This window comes from Pseudopodoces humilis, chromosome 6 (genome assembly GCF_049639895.1).
Source record: "Pseudopodoces humilis isolate 2021_Gansu_Grassland_sample_001 chromosome 6, ASM4963989v1, whole genome shotgun sequence".
Lineage (NCBI taxonomy): Eukaryota > Metazoa > Chordata > Aves > Passeriformes > Paridae > Pseudopodoces > Pseudopodoces humilis.
The window spans coordinates 845,606-858,767 of NC_142205.1; the positions used below are offsets into that span (position 1 = coordinate 845,606).

At 53.9% G+C, this 13,162-nt stretch overlaps 1 protein-coding gene across 2 annotated transcripts in view; it reads left to right on the forward strand.

Moving 5' to 3' along the window:
• Positions 1 to 13,162, forward strand: part of SFXN5 (sideroflexin 5) — a 111,489-nt gene that overhangs the window by 78,993 nt on the left and 19,334 nt on the right. For both annotated transcript variants that reach the window (XM_005532569.3, XM_088056984.1), the window contains exons 11-12: positions 2,842 to 2,957; positions 4,648 to 4,733. In XM_005532569.3, the coding sequence (XP_005532626.2) occupies positions 2,842 to 2,957; positions 4,648 to 4,733 (202 nt within the window). The remainder of the gene's footprint in view (positions 1 to 2,841; positions 2,958 to 4,647; positions 4,734 to 13,162) is intronic.

Below are 13,162 nucleotides of genomic sequence, written 5' to 3' on the forward strand. Positions count from 1 at the left end.
AGGAGAGCGCAAGGGATGAGTTCAAGCCCCGAGAGGCAGCTCTGAGGCGGGGTTTGAGACAAAGACACGCAGGAAATCCTTGCTGCAGGGCTGATCTCTTTTCACACCCAGGTGTTTGTGTTGCCATTGATTGAGGACCCATCATTAATTTGTTTAGCCTGTAATTAATTCTCCGGCTAATGTTTTATTTGTCATGCTTCGTTATGAGCCAGGGCATCAGGGATCCTCACACTAATTGCTGGTTTGTAGACCTGGGCAAACCCTTAATTAAGATGTGTCTCCCAATCACTTTTGAACCTCCAGCCCCCAGCAGAAAGGCAGAAATTCTCAATTTCTGCATGGAAAGCCAAACACCGGGGCAAAGCTCTTGCTCCAAAACCCCACAGACTCGTTCCTCAGGGCTGGGTTTTAGTGGTGGGTCTGGCAGTGAGGGATTGATGATCTTAGAGGTCTTTTCCAGCCTTAATAATTCCGTGATTCTGTGAAATTAAAGAGGTTTCCCCATCCCTTCTTTGCCTCCTTCTCCGCTGAGCTCCAGAGCTGGTTGGGAAAACTGGAGGGACATCCAGGATTGAGGGTCCCATCCCAAGTTTCCATGGGAGGGGGAGGCCCAGGGAGCTGCTGCTGGTGGGGAGAACAGCCCAAACTCCAGCAGGGATGTTCCTGAGGGCTCCGTGGAGCTTTGGGAAGCTGGGCAAGCTCTTGGTGCCTTCTCCAGGTGATGTTTGTGCCCCGCTGCAGCCTGGAGGACACATTGAACTCCAGGCCCTGCCCTCACCCTCCTCCCAGGAGCAGCTGGAAATCCCAAATCACCCAAAAAATCCCACCCAGCTCCAGGGGCTGGATCCCCAAAACCAGCCTGGAGGTGCCAAGGCCCTGCAGAGCCAGAGACTGCACCTCTGGAAAAGGGTTTGGGACGGGAGCATCCTCTGGGGTCCTCCATGGGAAGAGCAGGAAAGGGAAGGAGGGTCTTGGAGCCTGAATTTGAGCAGAGAGGGGCTGGATCCTTTCTCAGAGGTGAGGAGGGGGAGGATCTCGGTGCCCAGGGAATTCAAGGAGCCAAATTCACCCTTTTCTGCCCCAGAGCTGGGTGTGAACAGCTGTCCCCAAGGCCAGGGTGTCACTGGTGAGGGTGTGCTTTATACTGGAGATGTTAATGGCTAAAAATCCCTAGAAAACCCCAAAAATCTCATCCCAAACGTGATCTGAAGGAAACGAAAGCTGATGGAAAGACCCTCATTGGAGAGAAGAGAGAGGGAGGGAGGATTTCTTCTCCTGGGGCTTTTTTGTGTGTGTGTGGTTAGAATCGTTGTGTTTAGGTGGTGCCCAAGGACAGATTTAGAGTGTGGAAAGCACCCTGGGCTTGAAAAAATACCTACAAGCACACCGGGGTGGGGTGGTGGCTCGGTTTGGAGCCCGGACCCAGCTTTCCGTGTGCCTCAGAGCGCTCTCACAGCCGCGGTTTCCAGGCCACATTATCACAATTTCTTCCCAAATCCTGCAGATCACTTTGTCTGCTCGTATATTTATTTATTTCTCACCCCACCCCGTGCATCTGAGACGTCCATGAAATCCAAGTTTAGCCGTAATTAGCGGCGTTTTCTGCTCTCTGGGAAAGCAGAAGGGGAGCGCTTACGTGAGCGGCTCGGCTCAGACGAGCGGGCTGGGAGCAGATTTTGGCTTTGGGACCAGGTCAGGGAATCCAGGACCTTGCAAAAGCATCTCGGGAGCGTCAGGGCTGGCCAGCCCATGCTGAGCCTGTCAGGAGCTCCGTGCCAGGGCGTCCCTGGCCAAAGCAGCTCCGCTGGGGCGTTTTATCCGCTCCCTTCTGATGGACGGCGAGAAGGACGGGGCGTGAGAGTGTTAGAAACGCTAAAAAAAAAAACCACAGGGGGCTCAACTTCCTTTAAATGAAGGGCCTTGTTTTGTTTTTTTATCTGGGATTGGGGAGCTGGAGGCTTGGGAACGCAGATATTTTGATAGATGGGAAGAGTGGTCTGGTAGTTGGAATATTAAAGAGAGAGACAGAGTGTGCGTGTGTGTGTGTTCTTCTCCCTCTCGAGTGGAAGGAGCATTTGTCACCACAAATCATCCTTGATTGCACAGAGCTGCCTTCAGAGAGGGCTCACCCACCCACCACCCTCAAAAAATTAGACATTTGTTATATGACATGAATTGAGATTAATTAGCGAATATTAACCCATCAAGCAGCGCAGAAACACATTTTTGGAAGGCACTGGTACTTGCAGCAACAGTGGGTTTGTCTCAGTTCTGGGTGGAAAGTTTGCAGGGAAATGTGGTGTGGGGAGTGCTGGAAAATGCCACTTGATCAGCCCAAAAGTTTTGTGGGAATTAGCAGCTTTTCTTTGGGAGAAGTTGGGAAGTGCCTGAGCCTGAGGGAGGACTGAACATGGGAGGGTGGTGCTCAACCCCAACTCTTGGTCAGACTTGAGAGACAGAATTTGGGATCGTCTCGAGGCCTCAGAAGCCACAGGCTGGGCAAGGAGGAGGGGTCAGGAAGGTCCTGGTGCACAGAGCCATTTTTCCCCAAAAATCTGTGAAATGATGGAATGGTTTGGGCTGGAAGGGGCCTCGAAGACCATCTGGCTCCAACCACAGGCGAGGACACCTTGCACTGGACCTTCCTGTAGTCCTGCTGGCCCCTGCAGTACCAGGGGAAAAACCTGGTTATTATTCTCCTTGAGAATCCCGTTGTCTTTTGGGATCAGAGCGATCCACCTGAGCAGAGTGAGGGGAGGAAATCTGGAGGGCGCTCAGGGCAAACAGGAGCTGCCAGTGGGGGCTGAGCAGGGCTGATCCCCCTGCCTTTCTCCTCCTCAGCCAGTGCCAACATCTGCAACGTGGTCCTGATGAGGCACACGGAGCTGGAGGAAGGGATCGACGTGCTGGACGACAATGGGAACATCGTGGGCTCCTCCAGAGTTGCTGCCAAACATGTGAGTTCCGAGGGGCTGGGACACGGCTGAGCCCGGGCTGGACACGTCCCACAGCCACTGGAATCCACGGCTTTCGGAGCTGGGGACGGAGCAGATCCGAAGAACACCGATTTGTGTCACCCAGGGAAATTCGGGGTCTGGCCCCGGTGGTTTGGAAGGGCACGGATTGACGTTGGGAGGATCCTGATGCTTCCACAGGAATTCCTTGTGGAATTCCCAGCGAAGATCCCTCACACCTTTTCCCAGATGAGGAGGACTCTGAGCTGAGCGGCTTTTCAGCCCTTCCCTGCCAAACCTGCCTTAAAAACTGCCCCCCAAATTGGGGTGAGGGCAGCCAGAGGTGAGGACAGCCAGAGGTGAGGGCAGCCAGATGCGAGCCAGATGTGCCAGCCCTCGTGAACCTCACCTGGTTTGCTTTCCCGTAACCCACCCGGTGCCGCCCTGGAACCGCTCCCTTCCCAGCCGCGAGCAGTTCTGGCTCCCGAGCACCCCCTGAGCTCTGGTTTCCAAGTGGGCTCTCGGCTGAGATGTGGAGCTGTGCTGAGCACACGCCCAGGCACAGGAGTTAATAATATAATGCTTGGCATTTCCCTCCCTCCTTCTGTCCAAGGCATCCAGAGACAGCAATTAATGCACAGCTCCGCAGTCCTCGGCAGGAACGGGGAGATCTCGAGAGCTCTCCATATTGTTGTTTAACAGGGGGATTCAAACAATCTGCTGAAGGGCTCAGACACACTTCTTGGAGCCAGTTTTCCTCACTTCCATTAACGGGCTCCAGGACCCACTTCACCCTCTCCATCCTGATGGTTGAAAGGGAAAATAAAGATTAAAAGTGAAGGTTGAAAGAGAAAATAAAGATTAAAAGTGAAGGTGCTGTGAGAGCGATGTAGGTGGAGCTTAATCACAAAATTGGGGAGTTTTGGGAACTTCTGCTCAGCTGCCATCCAATCCCAGAGCTTCTCCCTGGATAGGTTAATCCTGGTTTCGGTTGTGTAAAACGTGGCAGCTCCTCAGTGGGACACAGCTGTCCCTGTGTGAGGTTTGTTGTGATGGAGATGTCCCTGTGGCATAAAATCATGGAGTGCTTTGGGTGGAAGGGACCATAAATCCCACCCATTCCCACCCATCCATGGCAGGGACAGCTCCCACCATCCCAGCTGGATCCAATCCCAATGTCCAACCTGGCCTTGGATATTCCCAGGGATCCAGGGGCAGCCCCAGCAAATCTGGGAATTGCAGCCCAGGCAGGAATTCCTTGCCAAGATCCCAGCCCAATCTCCCCTTTCCCACTGGAAGCCATTCCCTGGCTCCTGTCCCTGCAGCCCTTGGCCCCAGTCCCTCTCCAGCTCTCCTGGAGCCCCTGCAGGCCCTGGAAGATCTCTGGGCCTCGGTGAGTCCAAACCCCACTTTGGTTGCTCCTTCTGGTGAGTGTGGCCAGGAGGGAGGGCTCAGTGGAGCCTCTGGACACTTTTGGTCAGGCCAGGTGAAGCCAGGGCAGCTCTGGCGTGTCTCTGTTTGTTCTGCTGGGTTTGTGACCCAGAATGTTGTGACCAAGCGGCTCCTGGCGGAGCTGGCAGCGGCTGCTGATCCTCTCTTTGCCATCAAGAGCCCAGCAGAGCCGTTCCTCAGCCCGGCAGGTCCATCCTGGCTCTCTCTGGGATGTCTGGATGTGTTTGTTTTCGCTCCGCAGGCTCTGCTGGAAACAGCCCTGACCAGAGTGGTCCTGCCCATGCCTATACTGGTTCTACCTCCCATCATCATGTCCGTGCTGGAGAAGTGAGTGTGCCCGGGGGGAGCGGGGGGTTCCCGAGGGGAGGGGCGGGAAGGTCCTCGCTGGGTGTCAGGAATTGATTTTTCATGGGATCCTGGGATGGTTTGGGTTGGAAAGGTCCTGCTCTGTCACCGAGTCCATCCCCAGCCCTGCCACCTCTGCCCCACGTCCACAGGGCTTGGAAATGCCCCAGGGATGGGGGCTCCAGCCCTGCCCTGGGAGCCCCTCTCAATGCTTCACAACCCTTTCCGTGGAGGAATTTCCCCAAATCCAGACTAAACCCTCCTGCTGCTGTTCCCTCTCCTCCTGTCCCTGATCCCTGGGATAAGATCCCAAACCCACCCCCGGCTGTCCCCTCCTGGCAGGAGCTGTGCAGAGCCACAAGGTCCCTCCCAAATTTCATCCACCAAATCTATTTTTAGCTCATTAAATTTCCACCTTCCATCGTTTTGCGCCAACGCCCGGTTTGTTGATATTTTATACTGATATGATTATTCCAAGCCATCCCTGACCCCCAGCAGCTGGAATAACCCAACGAGGGAGCTCAGGGTGAGACAAAACCCTCCGAACCCAGTGCAGAACTTCCCCTGATTGTCATTCTCCACTTAGCAAACATCAGAGATTAAAAGAGTTTGGCTGCTGTTCAGCCAGAGATTTTCATGGAATCATGGAATTGTTTGGGTAGGGAGAGACCTTAAAGACCGTCTAATTCCAGTGAGGAGCAGATTCCAGCCCCCCTCATTTTGTGCAAAACATTTGACTTTTATTTCATTTTCCTTCTGGACAAAATCCCTGCAGCCTCTTCCCTGCCCCGGGTCCCTTTGTCCCCCACGGGGTCCCAGGCCAGGATTTCCTGCAGGATCTGCTGGGAAGGTGCCTGGGAGTGGCTGTGCCTTACTCTGGAGTTCCTGGCTCTGGAGGAATTTATTCTGGAGTGATTTCCTCCGAGGTGTGAGTAGGAACTGAGGCTTTGCACTCAGGTGGATCTGTGTGCTCCCACTGGTTTAACTGGTTCCCATTTAACCGTCCCAAATAAAATCAACACCCAGGACAAATGGTTTTATTGCTTCAAAGGACCTTTTGCTGGGTATCCACAGATAAAATCTTTTATGTGCAAAAAATTTGGAGAAATTTGTAGAGAACTCCTCTCTAAATTAATAAATCTTTGTCTCTGGCAGGACACACTGAGGGCCCATCCTGGGCCGGCCCCAAGCTGAAATAAACCTGACAGGAAAATTGGATTGGCACCTGGGGAGAAAATAAAACTGCTGGTGAAATTTGCTCCGTCCTTTGCAGCAAAACAAAACCAATAAATCATTTCTTTGTCCTCGGGGGCATCATAAATCCTTGACGAGTTTTGCTGAATGCACCTGTGCTCAGTGCAGGCCTTACTAAAACTGATTTTATCTGTGAACTTACAGCAGATTGCCCTGAAAAAAAAAAAAAATCATTTTAACTTATTGGAAGCTTTAATTCACGTTTGTGAGAGAAAATTTTCCTCCTCACTGCCACGAGAACTCCTTGGGTATAAAAATATCCGGGCTCTGCTTTTGCCTGCCTGAATTCTCCCCAGAGCTTTGTGCCTGCTTCATTTTCCATCAGATATCCTCGGATTCCTGGAGGGCTGGGAGTGAGGAGCAGCAGGGATGGGAGTGAGGTGTGGAATCCCTGGAGCATCCCTGGGACTGCCCTGGCTGCACCTGAGGGATCTGAAGCCAACTCCCAGAGCTGGAAAGTGCTTCCCAAAGGGCTCAGTCAGAGCCCTAAGCTCATTTTGGGGAGAAAAAACCCCTCTGGAGCCTTTAGGGGAAAGTGCAACTCTATAAATTTTAGGATTTGAGTTTGAGGAGGGTTTTAAATTTTTTTATTTATAATTTATTATATAAGATGTAATATAATAATATAATTTATTTTATTTTTATATTTTATTTAAATATAAATATTAAAATATTTTATATTATTAATATATTATTAACATATATACTATTTTATTTATAAATTTTATTTTATTTATAAATTATTATTTATAGAAATCCCTACAGGGGCTGTAAATGGAAGGGTGAACGTGTCCGAGAGGGAGAGCTGGGATCAGGAGTCACAACCTGGATTTGGGAATGTGGGGAAAGAGGGCAGCAATTCCTCCGAGTCCTTTACATTGGGATTGTGGGAGGGAGGGGAAGATGCTTCCAGTGGAATTCTGGGGAAGGAAGGGAACAGTTCTTACAATGGATTTACATTTGGGATTGTGGGGAAGGAAAGGAACAGTTCTTACAATGGATTTACATTTGGGATTCTGGGGAAGGAAGGGAACAATTCCTCCAAGGAGTTCGAGTTTGGGATGTGGGAAGCAGGGGAACAATTCCTCCAGGGGATTTGAATATGGATGGGATTGTGGGAAAGAGGGGACGATTCCCCCAGTGGATTTGAATTTGGGATGTGGGGAAGGAAGGGAACGATTCCTCCAAGGGATTTACATTTGGGATTCTGGGGAAGGAAGGGAACAGTTCCTCCAATGGATTTACATTTGGGATGTGGGGAAGGAAGGGAACGATTCCTCCAAGGGATTTACATTTGGGATGTGGGGAAGGAAGGGAACGATTCCTCCAAGGGATTTACATTTGGGATTGTGGGAAGGAGGGGAAGATTCTTCCAGTGGATTTACATTTGGGATTCTGGGGAAGGAAGGGAACAGTTCCTCCAATGGATTTACATTTGGGATTATGGGAAGAAGGGGAAGATTCTTCCAGTGGATTTACATTTGGGATTCTGGGGAAGGAAGGGAGCGATCCCTCCAAGGAGTTTGAGTTTGGGATGTGGAAGCAGGGGACAATTCCCGTGCCCGGCGTGATGCCAGCTGCAGGTGGGTGATGGCACTCCCAGCCCTCCAGGGCGCAGCCCCTGCTCCCAGCAGGGTTTCAGATCCCAGGAATTCTCCCCGCCTCGCCTGCACCTCGCCGCTCCCAAAGTTTATTTTAAGTGGCCAGTTCCCGGCCGCCGTCTCTCCGCTCGGATCCAGGTCTTTCCTCTCTCCCAGCCATCTCTCCATCTGCATGTTTTAACTCCCCCAGCTGCCTCTCTCGTCTCTTGTGCCATTTTTTTCAGCTCTCTTGGCTCCTCTCGTCTCTTTGCCTGCTGTGTATTTTAACTCCCAGGGCCGCCTTCTCTGCTCTCCAAGTAATTCCATGTTCCCTCCCACTGCCGCGCTCCCATTCTTCCCCATGTTTCATGCATTTCCTGCTGCTTGGACGCTCTGTTGGAGCGGTGAACATATAGAATCAATGTTTATTTTCAGCCTGCATATGCCACGCAGGGAACACGGTGTCAGTTATTTTGTGCAGATGTATTCTCATTGAGGTTTTATAAATAATATCTGCGCTGGCAACTTCCATGCGGGAAAAATATCGGCTTGGCGGTGTCTGCGGGATGAGGGTGACTCTTCCGCGGCGTGGAGCCGGCGCTGGGAATTCTCCGGTGCGGGGACAGCGGCGCCCACTGAGGGAACTGGGGCTCTTCCTCCCCATTTCCCTCTATTCCCGTTATCCAGGCGCTTCCTTTGTTGGGTGGTTCCGATGAAATCGGGGACGCGGAGCTGTTTGCTCCCGTCCAAGGCTTCTCCAGCGGCCTTCGCGCAGCTCCTGCTCCTCGCAGGGCTGGTTTGTGCGGGCCAGGCCGGCTCCAGGGGCAGCCTGAGCTGCACTTTCCTGGCTCCAAGGGCTGGAGAAGCTCAGTCCATCACCAGCGACTGCTGGGGACGCTTTGGGGCTTCTCTGAGTGGGGAGCGGAGAACCGGAGCTTCTCTTTCATCCTTGTCCTCAGACTCCTCTCAGCCCCTCAGAGAAGACCTTGCACGGGGTCTGAAGCACGGAGCAGGGCTGAGAAGGTTCTGAGAGCTTGGGAATGTCAGGATGTGCTGGAGGAGGCCTTGGAGCCGGCTGGGCAGTGTCTGTGCAAGAGCCAAAGCTGGAACTGCTGGCAGTGTGCAGCAGTGAGGGAGAGATGGGAGCAGAACAGTTGTGTCTGTTCATCTCCAAATCCTCCTCATGCAGCGGTTCTCAGGGCTGTTTTCCTGTAAATCCCATAAATCCAGGCTGCTCCCAGGCTGGATCAGCACTGCAGAGCTGCTCTGGCTGAGCTAAATCGGTGGCACTGGGAAAAATGGGTTTTCCTGGGGGCTGACCAGAGCTCCGTGGTGCTGGAAGGGCATTTTCCTCCGCCCGAGCCGTGTTTGTCACTGCAGAACCGGGAGGCCCTCCTGGCCCTCCTTCCCGTGGACTTTTCCCAGAGATATTCCCGTGTCAGTGTGAGCGGGGTGTTCCCACATCCCTCTCCCCACAGGTGCTTTTCCCCCACGGCCCCGTCCGGCTCAGCCCTCGGTGAAGTTTGTTTGGACTCAGCAGCTGCCGGCAGCGACACCTTCAGCTGCCGGGGCCTTCCCAGAGAAAACACGGAAACTGCTCCTCTAATGGTGTCAGTCAAGCACAAAAACCCCAAACCTCCCTCGGCTGGCATCCTCTGGAGGGGCACCGGGCTGGAGCTGCGGGGTGAGGCCTGGCTGGCCGGGACAGCAGAGCTGCCGGTCGCTGGTAGAGCTCAGATTTCCCAAAACGACCCAAAACGAGCGAGAAAAGCTCGGGAGCAGAGCAGAGACCTGACAGACTCTGGGAGGGTCCAGCAGAACGGGGATCTGGGGATCCCAAGCTTGCTTGGCACATCAGAGGGGCGTTGTGAGGAGTCTGGGGTCCCTGAGGATCCCCCAAGCTCCGGTGCCCCGCAGCAGGCGCCGGCGTCTCGCGGTGTCTGCGCTGCCTCTGAACCTGTTTATAGCAAACCCCAGCGAATCTGTCAGCTGGGAGACTTGGGTTCACTCCTGTCATGTTTAGTTTAGCATCTGACACCTCCTCCCAGACAAATACAGCCCTGGTTCAGTGCACCCGATAACTCCTTCGGAGTGCAGCGCCTGACTTCCATATGGAATAAATTACAGCACCTCCTGAAAAACGCCAGAGGCAGCTGCCAAATTATGCAAAATTTCAACCACTAATGAACACTGTGATGAAAGTTGAATGAAGGTGTATTTACAAGAGCTCCAACACCCTGTCTCTGTGCAGCAGATGCACTGTCTGTGTGTTTGTACCTACGGACACCGCGCTGCGGCACGGCGAGACGGGAGCCGCGGGCTCGCCTGCCTCCGCTGCGTCCCTCAGCACTCGGCTCAACATTCCCAGAGCCTTCCCTGCCTCTTCCAGCGTCCTCCCAGCAAAAGTTGTAAGGGGAAATTGCAGGAGGAAGAGGCACAAAGGGGGAAAAGGAACAAAGCTTGAAGGAAAAGAGAAGGAGGAGGAGGTGGAGGAGGAGGAGAGGAGGGAAGTGTTGCAAAGTTTCCTGTTCTTTGCCATCCACAGGTCAGGGGAGAGTCGTGGGTCAGTTCTGACGATGACACAGAGCCAAAATGTTGTGTTGTAAACTTGGGGACGATAAAATAAACATGTTAAAGGGGGCCTACGAAAGGCTGGAGAAGAACTTTTCCCAAGAGCAGGGAGTGAAAGGACAAGGGGAGATGGTCTCCAGCTGAGGGAGGGGAGGTTTGGATCAGGTTTGGATCAGGTCTTGGGAAGGAATTCCTGGCTGGGAGAGCGCAAGGCCCTGGCACAGGTGCCCAGAGCAGCTGGGGCTGCCCCTGGATCCCTGGCAGTGCCCAAGGCCAGGCTGGACACTGGGGCTGGAGCTCCTGGGGACAGTGGGAGCTGTCCCTGATGGGCTTTAAGGTCCCTCCCAAGCCCAACCATTCCATGATTCCCTTGTCCTCCTGCAGCTTTCCAGTGTGAGACCTCTCTGTGCAAACTTTCCAACCCCTTGCTGAATAATCTGAGCCAGGGTTAATCCCAAAGCTGCTCCTGTCCCGTGGATGGGGTGAGGTCTCCAAAACTCCTGCTCTCCTGTGGAACAGCACCAATCCCCCTGCAGCTGGGGTGGGGTGGGGTTTGCTCTTGTGAGTGAATCAGGCTCCTTCCTCTGCTCTTTTAGCACCTCCTGCTTTTTGAACATCCCTGGAGATGATGGGTAATTCGATTTTTAGCATCTCTTTTTTGAGTGTCTTTTGGGAGACTCAAAATCCATCTGGACACAATCCTGAGTTCTGTGCTCCTGTTTGAGCAGGGAGGTTGGCCTGGGTGAGTTCCCTCACCCTGGCATGTTTTAGGCTCCAGAAGATGCCAGGGCTGGGCTGTCAGGGGGTTCTGGAGGTGCAGAGCTCCCCGTTCCCTCACCCCACCCTTGGGCAGAGCACGCAGGGCAGCGGTGTAACCTAAATCCCTCCTCACCACGTGGATATTCGTTTTATTTATTTCCAGTCTGTGCTGATCCTCTGCCGTGGAAGCCTTTGGAAGCTCCTCATCACTGCCTTCCCGTGGGGGGTTAATGGGTGAAAAGGGATTTGCATTGCAGCTGGCAGCTCACAAAATGCAATATTTAACTCCCCATCCTCCCGAGCTCGGTGTCGGGAGCAGGGATCCCAGGGACGGGAGAAAACTGGACCTCTTGGCTAATTATGAGTCATTTATTCTGAACCACACAAATTCTCCAATCTGAATCCCAATTAAGACATTGCACTACATGTGTTAATTAGTCTGCTCTCCTTTTTAAATCGAGCCATAAACTCTACCTAATTAGGAGGTGGGCCCTTGTAATTTGAACTGGCCTGAGTTGGAAGCACCCCTGGAAGTCACACCTGGGGGCTGGGCCCGGGATCGTTTTAAATTGGTCGAGGTTTTACTGGGGTGATTATAAGGTCCCTGACAGGGCAATAATTACAGAGGGTGCAGTTCCAAATGGAGATGTCAGGGGTGGTGTCACAGCGATGCCTTGAGCCCCGGGGAGGCTGCAAGGAGCCTGCTCCTGGGATTGTCCCAGCCAGGGCTCTCACGGATCACAGCAGCTCCAGCAGGAGAAACAGCTCCAGGAGCTGCCCAGAGCATCCCAGGGATGGGCACAGCTCAGCCACGGCAGCCCTGCAACAGGGAGGGCTTCAAGGGTGTGGAGCAGTCACTGCTGTCCTGCTGGGACAGGTGACTTCTCCTGCTGGGACAGGTCATCTCTCCTGCTGGGACAGGTGACTTCTGCTGGGACAGGTGACTTCTCTTCCTTGGACAGGTCACCTCTCCTCCTGGGACAGGTCACCTCTCCTCCTGGGACAGGTGACCTGCTGGGACAGGTGACTTCTCCTGCTGGGACAGGTGACTTCTCCTCCTTGAACAGGTCATCTCTCCTCCTTGGCCAGGTCACCTTTCCTGCTGGGACAGGACACCTTTCCTGCTGGGACAGGTGACCTGCTGTCCTCCTTGGCCAGGTGACCTGCTGTCCTGCTGGGACGAAGCCTGGCAGGTTTCTGTGGGAGGACCTGAGCTGCAGCGTGCTCCGTGCAGCACAGAGCAGCTCAGCACTGCAGAACAGAAGCTTGACTTTCACAGCACAAATTGATAGGATCAACTCCGTCTTGAGAGCTTATTAGCGAGGAGCTGAGATGCTGGAGGAGATAAATCCTGGTGTTTGCTCTCCCCACGTCTCCCCAAGCTGCCGGAGATGGAGGCAGCTCTCAGCAAGGGTGGGGAGGCTGAGTGTGCCCTGAGAGGCTGAGTGTGCCCTGAGAGGCTGAGTGTGCCCTGAGAGGAGCAGGAGATGAAGGCTGAGTGTGCTCAGAGAGGTTGGGTGTGCTCAGAGAGGCTGAGTGTGCCCTGAGAGGAGCAGGGGACAAAGGCCAAGTGTGCCCAGAGAGGCTGAGTGTGCCCAGGCAAGAGCAGGGGGTGAAGGCTGAGTGTGCCCAGAGAGGAGCAGAAGACGAAGGCTGAGTGTGCCCAGAGAGGCTGAGTGTGCCCAGAGAGGCTGAGTGTGCCCAGAGAGGCTGAGTGTGCCCAGAGAGGCTGAGTGTGCCCAGAGAGGCTGGGTGTGCTCAGACAGGCTGAGTGTTCCCTGACAGGAGCAGGGAACAAAGGCTGAGTGTGCCCTGACAGGAGCAGGGAACAAAGGCTGAGTGTGCCCAGAGAGGCTGAGTGTGCCCTGAGAGGTTGGGTGTGCCCAGAGAGGAGCAGAGGACAAAGGCTGAGTGTGCCCTGACAGGAGCAGGGGGTGAAGGCTGAGTGTGCCCAGGCAGGAGCAGGGGGTGAATTCCTTCCCATCAGATCACCCAGGTGCATTTGGAGCTGGTACCAGACGTGGAGCAAGGGGCTGAGGTGACCTGGGCTCCGCCCTGGCTGCAGCCCCATGCCAAGGCAGGGCAGGGACAGCCTGGGCTGGCGCCTGGGAATGGTGCACGTGGGGTTGGGAGAGGTTTAATCCCGGTGATGTCACCCCAGGCACGGATGTCCAGGGGTTGGTGTCGTCTCTCAGACCTTCCCTGGCCAAGGAGAGCTCCTGGGACTGCCCCAGAGGGAAGGAGATC